Source organism: Equus asinus, chromosome 6 (assembly GCF_041296235.1).
Source record: "Equus asinus isolate D_3611 breed Donkey chromosome 6, EquAss-T2T_v2, whole genome shotgun sequence".
Taxonomy (NCBI): domain Eukaryota; kingdom Metazoa; phylum Chordata; class Mammalia; order Perissodactyla; family Equidae; genus Equus; species Equus asinus.
The window spans coordinates 65556701-65570039 of record NC_091795.1 but is presented as its reverse complement, the minus strand read 5'-3'; the positions used below and the strand labels follow the sequence as shown (position 1 = coordinate 65570039).

General features: G+C 43.5%; 1 protein-coding gene across 6 annotated transcripts in view; it reads left to right on the top strand.

Moving 5' to 3' along the window:
• Positions 1-13339, top strand: part of SLC3A1 (solute carrier family 3 member 1) — a 52356-nt gene that overhangs the window by 27986 nt on the left and 11031 nt on the right. For all 6 annotated transcript variants that reach the window (XM_044772339.2, XM_044772345.2, XM_044772344.2 and 3 more), the window contains 3 exons: positions 9075-9194; positions 11367-11491; positions 12813-13008. In XM_044772339.2, coding sequence (XP_044628274.1) covers positions 9075-9194; positions 11367-11491; positions 12813-13008 — 441 coding nt within the window. The remainder of the gene's footprint in view (positions 1-9074; positions 9195-11366; positions 11492-12812; positions 13009-13339) is intronic.

Sequence of the window (13339 nt, the reverse complement as noted above, 5' to 3'; positions counted from 1 at the left end):
GTTGGGGAGGAGAACCGGACAGAACAGAACAGAGGCATGGGTTCCCTTCTACAGCTCACCATGTCAGCCAGATGACAAGGATGCAGGCGGCCACGTTGGAGTCACTGAGGGCACCTGCACCCCATAGTTTGTTTTTAAATAAGAGCTTTATTGAGATATAATTCATAGACCACAAAATTCACCCCTTTCAAGTGTATAATTCAGTGGTTTTAGTATATTCACAGAGTTGTGCAACTATCACCACTAATTTCGGAATATTTCCATCACTCCAAAAAGAAACCCCATACCCTTTAGCATCACTCCTGGTAGCCCCCTCCCTTTCTCCTCCTGGGCCCTGGCAACCACTCACCTACTTTCTGGCTCTATGGATGTGCCTACTCTGGACATTTCACATAAATGAAATCATACAATATTATTTATATGTCTATGATATATATCTGTATTTATAATCTATGTTTAATTATTTGAGAAACTGCCAAACTGCTTTCCAAAGGAGCTGCATCATTTTACTTTCCCACTAGCAATGTACGAGGGTTCCGATTTCTCTACATCCTCACTGACACTTGTTATTGTCTGTGTTTTGACTATAGTCATCCCAGTGGGTATGAGGTGGTATCTCACTGTGGTTTTGATTCCCATTTCCCTGATGGCTAATGATGTTGAGCATCTTTCCATGTGCTGATAGTTTATTTGTATACCTTCATTGGAGAAATATCCATTCAAATCCTTTACTCATTTTTAAATTGTATTTGTTTTTTTATTGTTGACTGGTAAGATTTCTTTATATTCTACATTCATGATTTGCAATAATTTTCTTCCATTCTGTGGGTTGTCTTTTTACTTTCTTGATGGTGCCTTTTGAAGCACAAGCATTTTTTTTTTAAAGATTGGCACCTGAGCTAACAACTGTTGTCAATCTTTTTTTTTTCCTACTTTTTCTCCCCAAATCTCCCCAGTACATAGTTGTATATTTTAGTTGTGGGTCCTTCTAGTTGTGGCATGTGGGATGCCGCCTCACTGTGGCCTGATGAGCGGTGCCATGTCTGTACCCAGGGTCCGAACCAGCGAAACCCTGGGCCACCGAAGCAGAGTGTGCGAACTTACTCGGACATGGGGCCGGCCCCCTGAAGGACAAGCATTTTTAATTATTGTGATGTCCAATTTGTCTACTTTAATTATTTTGTTGCTTGTGCTTTTAGTGTCATATTTAAGAACCATTGTCTAACTCAAGGTCATGGAGACTTACTCCTAAGTTTTCTTCTTAGAGTTCCATAGTTTTAGCTCTTACATTTAAGTCTCTGATCCATTTTTTGTTAATTTTTATATACAGTGTGAGGGGTCCAACTTCATTCTTTGGCATGTGGCTGTCCAGTTATGCCAGCAACATGTGTTTAAAAAAAGATTAGTCTTTCGCCTTTGAATTGTTTTGGAACCCTTCTGAAAATCAATTGATCGTAAATGTCAGGGTTTATTTCTGGACTCTCAGTTCAGTTCCACTGATCTATATGTCTGTCCTTATGCCAGTACCACACTGCCTGGATTACTGTAGCTTTGTAGTAAGTTTTAAAATTGGGAAACGAGTTCTACAACTTTGTTCTTCTTTTTCAAGATTGTTTGGCTATCCTGGGTCCTTTGCATTTCCATATGAATTTTAGGATCTGCTTGTCAGTTTCTGCAAAGAAGCCTGCTGGGGTTTTGATAGAGACGGCATTGAATCTGTGCATCAGTTTGGGGGAATACTGCCATTTTAAGAATGTTCAGTCTTCTGATCCATAAACACAGAATGTCTTTCCACTTATTTAAAGTCTTTTTTCATTTCTTTTGACAGTATTTTGTAGTTTTCAGTATACAAGTCTTGCACTTCTTTTGTTAAATATATTCCGCTAGACTCCTTAGTTTTAAGACTGTTTTTACTGTATATGTTTGATGTTTTCCAGAATTTAGATGAATTGCTTTGGGATCTCTTCTAGAGGTAGGTACCTTGTCAGGGCAGCCTCGTCTCCTTTGGGGGTAGTGGCGGTGGTGGTAGACGTGGTCAGTTGACTAGGGATTAGTTTTCCACTTCCCTGTTGGAATGTGGACTCTCCTCTCCTCCGTCATGGAAGATCACAGCTCCCTCTCCCCCACACACTTATTAGGCGCTTACCTCGTGCCAGGTGCTTCACCTAGATCATCTCATGAGTGGTCAGAGCAAACCTAAGTTAGGACATGTTATGACCATTCTATAGAGAAGGAAACCAAGGCTTAGAGAGGTGGAGTCACCCACCTTGGGAGTCATAGAGACGAATTCAAGGCCAGGCATTGGGACTCCAGAGTCCACACTCTTTTTTTTTTTTTAGGTATGCTTTTTGGTGAGGAAGATTGGCCCCAAGCTAACTTTTGTTGCCAATCTTCCTCTTTTTTTTTCCTTCTCCCCAAAGCCCCAGGGCATAGTTGTATATGCTAGTTCTAAGTCCTTCTAGTTCTTCTATGCGGGATGCCGACACAGCATGGCTTGATGAGCGGTGCGTAGGTCCATGCCCAGGATCCAAACCTGAGAACCCGAGGCCACCAAAGCAGAACACATGAGCTCAACCGCTGCGCCACCTGGCCTGCCCCTGAGTCCACGCTCTTAACCACAACTCTGCACCTGCTTTGAGGCAAAAAATTTCTCTCTCAGTGTTTCACTTTGCCTACACAATTTTTTCAAGGAGGTTTTCAGTGGGAAATTCATAAATGTGAGTGTAAACCAGTTGGTTCATCAGGCCGCAGATTTCTCCAGGCTCCTTGCAGCAACAGTGATGGATCGTCTGGAGATGTTTAGACAAGTGTGACAAATTTTGCCCAAATGTGCCAGCCAATACATTAATTATTTTTTGATTAACTCAGCTGTTCTCTTGCAGACATCCAAGTAGTGGAGTTCATGAATCGGAGCATTATTTACTAGTCTCACAGGGTGAAATCCCTCTTGGGATGAATCATTACTGCCTCCAGTTGAGAGGTTAGACATTACTCACCAGGCTGGTTTAGAAGATTTACTATTAAGAGTAAATAAGAAAGGCCATGGATCTGTAAGGGAAGGCTTTTTGCTCCTGGAAAGAGACCTTTCACATGAGAGGGGCTTCCCTTCTCCCTGAGCAGTGCTGATCTCCGCAGTAGTTAAGCAGGTTAATATTCTGCAGCCCAGAGAGATTGTGGTGGGCAGGCATTTGGGATGACGCCTGCTTGCATGCCAACCTGCACTCAGGGAGCCTTCCTCCTAGCTCCCGTCAGATTTCAGTTGATCTGCACAGTGGGAGGCTGGCAGGCAGGGGACAGCCAGCACAGAGCACCCTCCTCTCTCCTCCTCTTTGTCTTCCCCCTTGCACTGGCCATCAGGGGACTTGGCTCTGCCCTGAACCTCTCAGGGCTTGAATATTTTCAGCTAGAGAAATCAGGAAGCCTCCTTGGAGGTGGGGGCTTATGTTTGTGCAGTGTTTTGCACTTTTCCAATCACTTCGGTTTTCACTTGCCTTCTAAATCCCTTATTTGACAAATGAGGAAACTGAGGCCCAGAGAGGTGAAATGACCCAGTGGGTTAGCTGGATAGCAGAGAAGAGACTCCAGGTGGCCTGGCCTCATGTCTGGTGCTCAGTGTGACCCTGGACCTGCTATGTGGGAATTTTGAGCCCTAGAGGAGGGGATCCTGGGGAGTTGGTGTGTTCACGGCAGCTGGGGATGGGGAGCCCAGATGCCATGCTGGCTTAAGATGGAATCTAGAGCATAAATATCAACTGTCTCCACCCCTCCTAAGCACAGCGTTGCTGGGGACGAGTAGCTAATTCAAAATAAAATTTAGTCATCACCTGCTTTATAAAGCAGCTCTGTGCTTGATGATAGTAACTGCACCATTTATTGCATCTCCTATATGCCAGGCACTTTATTATAAATCATCACTCATTTAACAATACGTATTGTGTATTGACCATACACCAGGGGTATGATGGTTGGTAAGATAGACGCGTGTTGTGGCCTTCCTGGGGCTTATATTCTGGAGGAGGAGGCAGACAGACAGGCAGTTACAATAGAGTGTGCTGAGTAGTCACAACAGCGGGAAGTAGAAGTACACGGGGCAGGCACCCAGCCTGGGCACAGAGTGGGAGAGATCAGGGAAGGGTTTCAGAGGCCACCAGGTAAGAATGAATGAGCAAGAGTGAGTGGGGTGAAGCAGCAGGGGTGGGAGTGGTTCAAGCAGAGAGAAAGCATGGATCATGGCACCTTAGAGGTGCCAGTTGTCCAGTATGGCTGGGACATGGTTCCAGAGAAGGAGCATGACTCAATGAGACTGGAGAGGGACAGGTCGAGAGCAGCACTGAAGGCCATGGTAAGGCTTTGGATTTAAAGGGTCTTAGGGAAAAAAGTTTTTATTTGCATTTTGAAAAATCAGTGTGGTTTTGGAGAAGGGGTTTGACTAGGGCAGGTTTAGAGGCACAGGGGCCAGCAAGGAGGGTGGTACAGTAATCAGAAAGACCTGCTGGGGACTTTGGATCAGGGAGGTGGTGTGGGGTTGCGGAGTAATCATCAGCACTTAGAGAGGAGGCCGTGTGACTCCCAAGTTTCGGGTCTGCATGCTGACTGAGTGGTGGTGCCACTTCCTGACATGGGAGATACAGAAGGGGGAGGGGGATGTCTTAGTTATGTAGAGTCAGCTCTCTGTGAGACACCCAAGTGTTCAGTGGATAGCTGGATATAAGGACACGGAGCCCAGGGAAAGGTCTGGCCCCGAGATAAACTCTGGGATTTGTTGACATATGGACGATGCCTACAAAGGTCAGGCAGGTAATATCAGTGAGAGAACTAGGCAGCTGAGATGAACAAGGGGGCCAATTGCATCTTAGCTCGAGCTGATTGTTGTCATGTGGGAGTGAGGGCCAAGGGTTGGCAGGTCTTCCAATTAAAAAAAAAAAAAAAGCATAGCAAATGGGTAAGGATGCCATAGGGATCCAGTTCTGGTGCTATCACTTACTAACTGTATGACCTTGGTCAAGGTACTTCATCTCCCTGTGCCTCAGTTTCCTCATTGGTAAAATAGGAACAATAATGGTACATACCTTGTAGGGTTGTTTGGAGATTAAATGCCTTGCCCTTTGTAAAGCACTTAGGGAAGTGTGTTCCTTATTGTATAAGTATTTGTTAAATAATCAATAAATGGATAGATAAATAAGTAAATACTGTTGTGAAGTGAAATGAACAGAGGGTGTAAGATGGAGCCCCGAGGAGCTCTAACATTTGAAGGACTGCTGAGTAGACAGAGAAGGAGGGACAAACCAGGGGCAGGGTATCCTGGAGCTAAGGGATAAGAGTATTTCTAGAAGACAAGGTTAGTCAACAGTGTCAAACATGGCAGAGAGAGCAGGTAACATAAAGACCAGAGTGTCAATTGACTCTAGCAGCAATACCTCACTTAATCCTCACAGAAACTCTGCAAGGAGGGTATTATTTTATTGATGAGGAAACCAAGGTTTAGTGAGGGCATGTAGACACCCTAACTCATTGACGATGCCCTAACGCATGCAGCTGGACAGTGGGGGAGATGCGCCGGTACCTGGACAGGCCAGATTCTGAAGCCCATGATCCTCCCTCCACGCCCTGCTCCTGGAAGAGTTAGCAAAGGATGTTACCAAGATTTCTGAACTGCAGTGGGGATCAGTTTTTTCATTTGCCTATAAGCAGAGGATACAGTTTTCTCTCTGTACTTCTGAAGTATCCTATACTTTCTCATTCCTTCTTGAGATGGACAACCTGGGGTTGATGTCATTATCAGGAGGATGTCTTATAATTCTTCACATGTAAGAGCAGAGCTTTTCTCTTTCCCAAACTTGGCTTTTGAGGTAAAGAGGCCCAGTAACTTCAGCCATTTCAAGAGGGAAGTTTTGCCTCAAGGTTTCGTAAATTTGGATATCAGTAATGTTGAATTGATTCCTTGTTTATTCAGAGCAGCGAGTTTCAGGAGAAAAGAATGAAAACGGTGCCCGGTGGAAAAACCAGGACTGTGTGATAACCTGGGAGTTAGACGGGAATCGGGGACACAGTGTACTGTCCCCAGAGTCCCATGGGTCACCCAGACCTGGCAGAACCAGGTTCTGTGCCCATTTCCGCACCCAGCACCCTGGGAGAGCTTAATTGGAGTAGAGAGGGTTAATAATTAAAATGTGGAGCTCTCTTTTCTCACCTGATTGAGAGAATAAATAGCACGAAGCAAATGTTTTGCAAGGGCACATTTAGGATTATCTCGGTGAAAACCTCAGCATTTAAAATGACTCTCAAAAATAACCATCCAGCTTTTGCTGTTTTGTCTTGTCAAACAGTAATAGTATCTCTTATTGCACTAAAGTGAAATCCTCCCAGGGCCATAAACTTTTGCTGGGGTATGTGCTTCTCATTCTTTGATGTAGGGTCAATAGCCATGCTGAGGACCCCAAAGTGAATAAGGACCCCATGAAGAAAACGAGGAGCTTCATTCTAGGGAATAAGTGCTTAAAAGCTTAATGTTTACAACAGTGTGGCGTTTAATGTTTTTCCACATTTTTGTCAGAGGCTGCTTGGATGGAGTACAGCGATTTTTACTCCACCCCTACCCTGATCCTCTTCCAATGTTCTCTTTTGTAAAGAACAGCGCCACCTGGGGGTGGACCCAGGTTGTGTGGGATGTGAAGCTTGTAAAATTTTGGGGCCTTCAAATAAAACGAGTGTAAAATTAGGTACAGAAAAATGAGTGCTTATTCAGAATGAGAAAAGAAAGTAGGTAGGAACAGCCCATGCAGGTGAAGGATCCTGAAGCTTAAGCTTGGTCAGCTTCATGCGAAGTCAGCCCTTGGAACCACCAAGATCCTGTTCTTCAAACGCGGTGTCTTTCTATCTGTTGACTTTTCTAGCTCAATCTCTAACCAACTGCCCTCACTTCCTGCCATCCTGCTGTGCTGACCTCCTGGCAAATCCTGCCATTTCATCCTCTTTATTACCGTGTTCCTCTTCTTTAAAGCTTTATCCTAGCTGTGATTTAAGCATTTCTGCATTATTCTTTGATTGTCTAGTTTGGGATTCTAAATCATTCCAGGGGACTGGGGTATTTTGCTCATGGTTGTAGTTCCGGGGCTTAGCTAAGTGCCTGGCCCGTAGTTGGAACTCAAATACTTATTGACTGAAGGAATTTGATAAGAAGTAAAGATACTAGTAAGAACAAATTTGTTGGTTTTGTGCCCCAAAGAAAAATTACACTGGGTAGAGCCAGCTTAAGGTTATTTGGGTCAACTGTGTCCATGCTAAGGACTGTCGGCAGCAGAGCCTGCTCTGAGATTTGAAAAACTTTCTCAAGCATTGCCATTCAAAAATGTCACCTTAGGGGCTGGCCTGGGGGTGCAGCAGTTAAGTTCACACACTCTGCTTGGCTGGCCCCGGGTTCGCCAGTTCTGATCCTGCACATGGACCTATGCACTGCTTATCAAGCCATGCTGAGGCGGCATCCCACACATAAAATAGAGGAAGATGGGCACGGATGTTAGCTCAGGGCTAATCCTCCTCCTCAAAAAAAAGTCACCTTAAAGGGAATTGACCTCAGCAGTATTAACCTGTGCCTTCAGCATATGGAAATCTTTGAGACCCTTGAATTGCAGCTAGAGACCCTGTATTCACGTGTAGATACAAGAAACACTTCAACTCAAGTGATTTTTGGGGTAGTTGACATTGGGGATCTTTGGCTCTGTTCCCCTCAATTGGCTACTAAGTCTAGTACTTTGAATTACAGGCGGTTCTTCTCTACTGTGATAAATACATTCCTATAAAACCTTCTATTCAGCAACAGATGAGCCAAGAGGCAAGTTGGGAGAGCCACTGTCCCTTTGCGGAAAGGCAGCTTGTTGTCAGGGCAGTGGGAGGGGATGGCTCAGGCTGGGGTGGGGAGCTGCGACCGAGGCCCTCTGCTTTTCGAGGTCCCCTGGTCCTCCCGACTGCCCCAATACAGCCAAGTGAGTCTCTGCCTCTTTGTTTGGCTTATGCTGTCCCACAAACAGTCCAGAATGTTCTTCCTGATCTCACTCCCTGATGAAATCCCGCTGACGGAGTTCAAGCTCCAGCTCTTTCTTCCCTGGTTGTGCCCACTCGTGTTAAATTTGATCTTCCTGGAGCTCCAACAGCCCTGTAGACAGAGGACTCTCCTCTTGTGATGTTGAACCACGCCCTGCCTCATATTATTTAGGTAATCCTCTCACGTCTCGTGTGTCCCCAACTATGCTGCAGCTGCCTTGCAACCAGGGAACATGCCACACTTCTTTAGTGTCCCAACAGTTTCACACCATGTTTGACTCATTCTGGCTCGATACTTCATTCCACAACTGGTTCACTAAGTACCAGGTGCTGCATCAGAGGCAAAGGAAACAGAATGAAAGCTGTAGTCTTTCCCTCAAGAATCTCCTAGTCTGGTGGAAGGGACCTCATGACTGGGTGCTTAATTGGTTATTTTCTCCCAGTTTGGAGTGACCTTTAAGGAACTGGGCACGGGGGAGATGAGATATGTTCCCAGTTTCTCCTAAGTCCTATCTTTCAGTGTGGTTTCATTCTTCCATTTTGAGTAGATTATTTTTGTTTTTTTGGTAAGGAAGATTTGCTGTGAGCTAACATCTGTGCCAACCTTCCTCTATTTTGTATGTGAGCTGCCACCACAGCATGGCCACCGACAAGTGCTGTAGGTCTGTGCCCAGGAACCAACCCAGGCCACCAAAGTGGAGCGCACTAAACTTAACTGCTAGGCCACAAGGCTGGCCTTGAGTGGATTCTTTGAATTTTGGAAACATGCTCATAACATCAATTACACATGTAACATTCTGAATTCAAATATGAGGGAATTATGGGAGTCCATAAATGCAGCTATTGAGAGCTCATTATACTAAGACACTGCTATGCTAAATAGATAAAAAATATACTATATGAGTGCTGTGCTTGTTTGTATGTGGAGATAGCTGGTTTATGATGGAAAGTCATTAACAGACAAAACTTTTATTAAACATCATGGTAATACTGTGTGGTTAATGTAACCAAGCATTCTGCTTCTTTGTGTTTAGGAAATTATACAGTTCTGGCTCGCCAAGGGTGTTGATGGCTTTAGTTTTGATGCTGTTAAATTTCTTCTAGAAGCAAAGCATCTGAGAGATGAGCCCCAAGTGAATAAGACCCAAATGCCGGTAAAGTTTTATTTTAAACATATATCTTTCTTCCTTTTCTGAAAATGTCATCAGAGTGTGTTCTTTTTTAGCCTGCGACATCAGTTACCAGAGATTGAGTCCTGTCCTGTCTATAGGAAGTGCTTTAAATCATTTTCTTTAGGAAGTACAGAGGAGTTTCAAATGCATGTGCCCAGATGTTTCCTCCCCCTGGCTCCCTGGAGAACGAGGGGTCCCTTGAGGAGTCCTTTGGTACCAAAGGTCCTGAGGGCATGGACAGTGTGGACTCCACCAAGGGCCACAACTACTCACTGCAGATTTTGTCATCTCACTCAAGCTCAAGTGAGGAGGCCTAAATTCCCCAGGTGCTTTGGTAGTCATTAAAGGACAATGGGCAGAAGGGAATGGAACTAACGTTGGCTGAGTGTTTACTGTAGGCTGTGTGCTGTTTACTTAGGATGTTCCATTGAACTCTCTCAACATCTTATGAGAGAGATTTCATGATCCCCGTTTAGCAAATCTTAGAGAAATTAACTTATTGAGGTGACAGAGGTGATAAACGGAATTACAAACCAAGTCTATCTCGCTACAGAATCTGGGCTTGTTGTGGTTCCACACCAGTGGTTCTTAACCTCCCCCCACGTCACACCTGCTAGTAATCACGTCCCACTCTATTCCTCTGACCATCCTATAGTCACTCTATTTTCAACAGCCAAGTAGACAGTAGTCCTAAAATGCATTCCAAAATAATGGATTTGTGTATTTACATAATGGAATGTCAAAATAAATTACAGTGACATAGTAATATGGGTGAATCTTAGCAATGTAATGTGTAGTGAAAAAAATCTAAAATTATTACATATAGCATGATGTCCTTCAAAAAGTTAAGCAAGTAAAATGAAATTCATATGGTTATCAAGCTTATTATCAAGCTTCTAGCTTTTGTCCTGAGTAACAGATTTATGGGCACTTAACTTCATTAAAACAAATCAGTTAACTAACTAAAGAGAAGATGGCCATCAAGGGCTAATTATGAGAGCACATCATAAACCAAAGGTTATGATTACAGCATTTTTTTTTGCACATGATTTCCAATAAAAAGAAAAAATGAGGGGAAAAAAGGTGACATATTAGCCAGTTGTCCCAAAGAAAAGCACTCCTCCTTGGAGAAGAAATCGCAAATATAACCTTGCTAATTATAATGAGATGTCATAAGACAGGCACGCATTTCCAGTCATGACAAGTGATCAGAACAAGGGGTTTTGTGTGCTATCCCCCAAAAATGTAAAAAACATGTAATTTCACGAAGCAACCTAAGATTCCAAAAAATTTCACTTGATCTAGCAGGGGATGTTCACTTAAAAAAAGGTGTCCACAGAATGGATTGCAACTCAGGTTTGGATTGTCCGACCTGTTCATGTCCCAACCCAGGACTTACAACCTTGGCTTGTGTTAGATATAATCTTTTTGTTGTTGTGAGGAAGATTGTCCCTGAGCTAACATCTGTGTGAATCTTCCTCCATGTTGTATGTGGGATGCCGCCACAGCGTGGCTTGATGAGTGGAGTGTAGGTCCTTGTCTGGGATCCGAACTGGCAAACCCAAGGCCGCCAAAACAGAGTGTGGGAACTTCACCACTAGGCCTCTGGGCTGGGCCCTAAACACAGTCTTTTACCTTGGATTCTGGAAGATTACCATAACCCTAGAAAGGCACAGAATGAGTATCAGGAAAAATTACTGAAACCCTAGGAAAGTATAACAGTAAGAATAAAGGAGAGAAGAGTTCAAACAAATTTAAATGCATGATATTAATAATTTTGTGAGCAGATAAAGTACAGGTATAATAATGAACTCTATTATCATTAAGATAACTTGTTTTTGTTTGCCTTAAAAGGGTCTGGAGCATTTAGGACAATTAAATGTTCAGGAGGAAGATTTTATTAAATACATTTGTAATCAATGTTTAGATGTTCATTAAAATCTAATTTGTTTACTAGATTTATAGTTAATAATTGAAGCCTCAAATGAAGTATAATAGTCATGAACGTTCTTCTCCAGCCACAAACCCTCTTGAACGCTGAAGTCCTAGGACTATCTTCCAGCATGTGTGTCTGGGCTCGAGCCCTTTGGAGAAGGCCAGCTATGGGCATTTGACATGTGAAATGATGGTAACCATGCTGTCCTGTTTTCAAAGGACACCGTCACACACTATGCGGAACTGTACCATGATTTCACCACCACGCAGGTGGGAATGCATGACATTGTCCGGAGCTTCCGGCAGACGATGAACCAATACAGCAGTGAGCCTGGGAGGTACAGGTAAGCACAGGACACACTCTCCCCTTCACGGGGGCAGCGTGTGAGCTGCAGTTTGCCCCTCACAAGCAGGCATTCTCAAGAGGTTCAAGTTAGAATTTAACAAACCTGCATAATTACAATGTATTATTATAGCTCAGTTATGCCAGGGCCTGGCATAGTCTCCCATGTTGCTTAACTTTCCTGACTTTCAGTTTCCTCTTTTGTAAAATGATGCTAATCGTAGTACTTATTTCACAGGAATTTTGTGAAAATTTAATTACAAATATATCATCTACATGTTACGCATTAACTATTAATGTTTTTGTCATTATTATTTGACCTGTTAGTGTCATTGGACAGTATGAATTCAGATGTTTCGACTAAACTGTTAGTAGATCCCAATGGTTAGGAACACAGCTGTGGAATCAGATTGGCCTGACGTGGAGTCCTGTGTAACTGCTGTGTGACCTTGGGCTGGTTAGTTAACCCAGGTCTCAGTTTTTCATCAATCAAAAGGTGATGGCAACACCCCGATATGGCTGTTGTGAGATCCACAGTGCCTGGCAGATAATAAACCCTCAATAAATGTAACTCCTACTACGTTTATATAAATCACACTATAGAATCAACAGAAAACGTTAAAGACATTTCTCCTCCTTAAAGTAGGTCCTCTAATTACTATCCCCATTTTACAGATGGGGAAACTGAGACTCTGAGCATGCAGGTGATGGTCACACAGATAGTAATGGCAGAGATGGGACTGGAACTGAAACTCTGGGTTCCAGACACTATGCACTTATTCGTTAATGTAATGCCTCCAACAGCTCAAGCCAGCAGTGAGGTGGGTCATTTAGGCAAATGTGTCTTCCCTGTAGAATTTTTGGTTTTCAGTAACTAAGCGTGTACCCCAATAATAAAGTGAGACTTTACAGGGATTCAAATACAAGGGGAAGTTTTGGGGGTAAACTCCCTCACCTTATATGGAGACATATACTGTAAATTCTGAGTGATGAGAATTGCTAAAGAAAGTTTTCCTGGAAGTTACTGAGTTTTTATCAGATTTGGAAAGAATAGAACAATATTGCTTGAGATCCAAATGTATTTCTTCACTCGTAGGCACGGCCTAGTATTAGGCTAGTCTTCGGGTTTATTACAATGAGGAAGTGTCTAGGTGACCCAGCATGCCATTTCTCGGTCATCTGGCTTGATTATGCTCCTAGTGAGGCCCAGCCTGATACGACTAATAGGTGCATTCACCCCCCACATCTAGCCAATCAGATACAAGCACTTTCCCAGTCTCCTGACAGGCCCTGAAGAGGCCGCACCCTGCCAACTCTTACAGGTTCATGGGGACCGAAGCCAATGGAGAGAGAATTGACAGGACCATGATGTACTACGGGTTGCCTTTTATCGAAGAAGCAGATTTTCCCTTCAACGATTACCTCACGAGGCTGGAAACTCCTTCTGGGAGCAGTGTGTTTGAGATTATCACATCCTGGATGGAAAACATGCCAGAAGGAAAATGGCCTAACTGGATGGTAAGTCCTCATGCCCAGCTGGGCACATCTGGTTCTGGTGGGCTTGGTGATCAGTCACTTCTAAATCGAGGGGCATGTGGTCTCTAAGTAACCTTCACCTTTCCCTTATTTGGTGATTGTTTATAGTGAGCCACTGTCCCTTTATTGATAGTATTTATTTATTTCCTTTTATTGATAGTATCTATTTGATGAGACATTGTTCTCATACTTTCTTTAAATTCTTTAGTTATAGTTTAGTTTTTTGAACATAGATATAATAGTTGACTTAAACTCTTTGTCCAGTAAGTTCCATGTCTGGGTTTCCTCAGCCACATTTTCTATTGACTGCTTT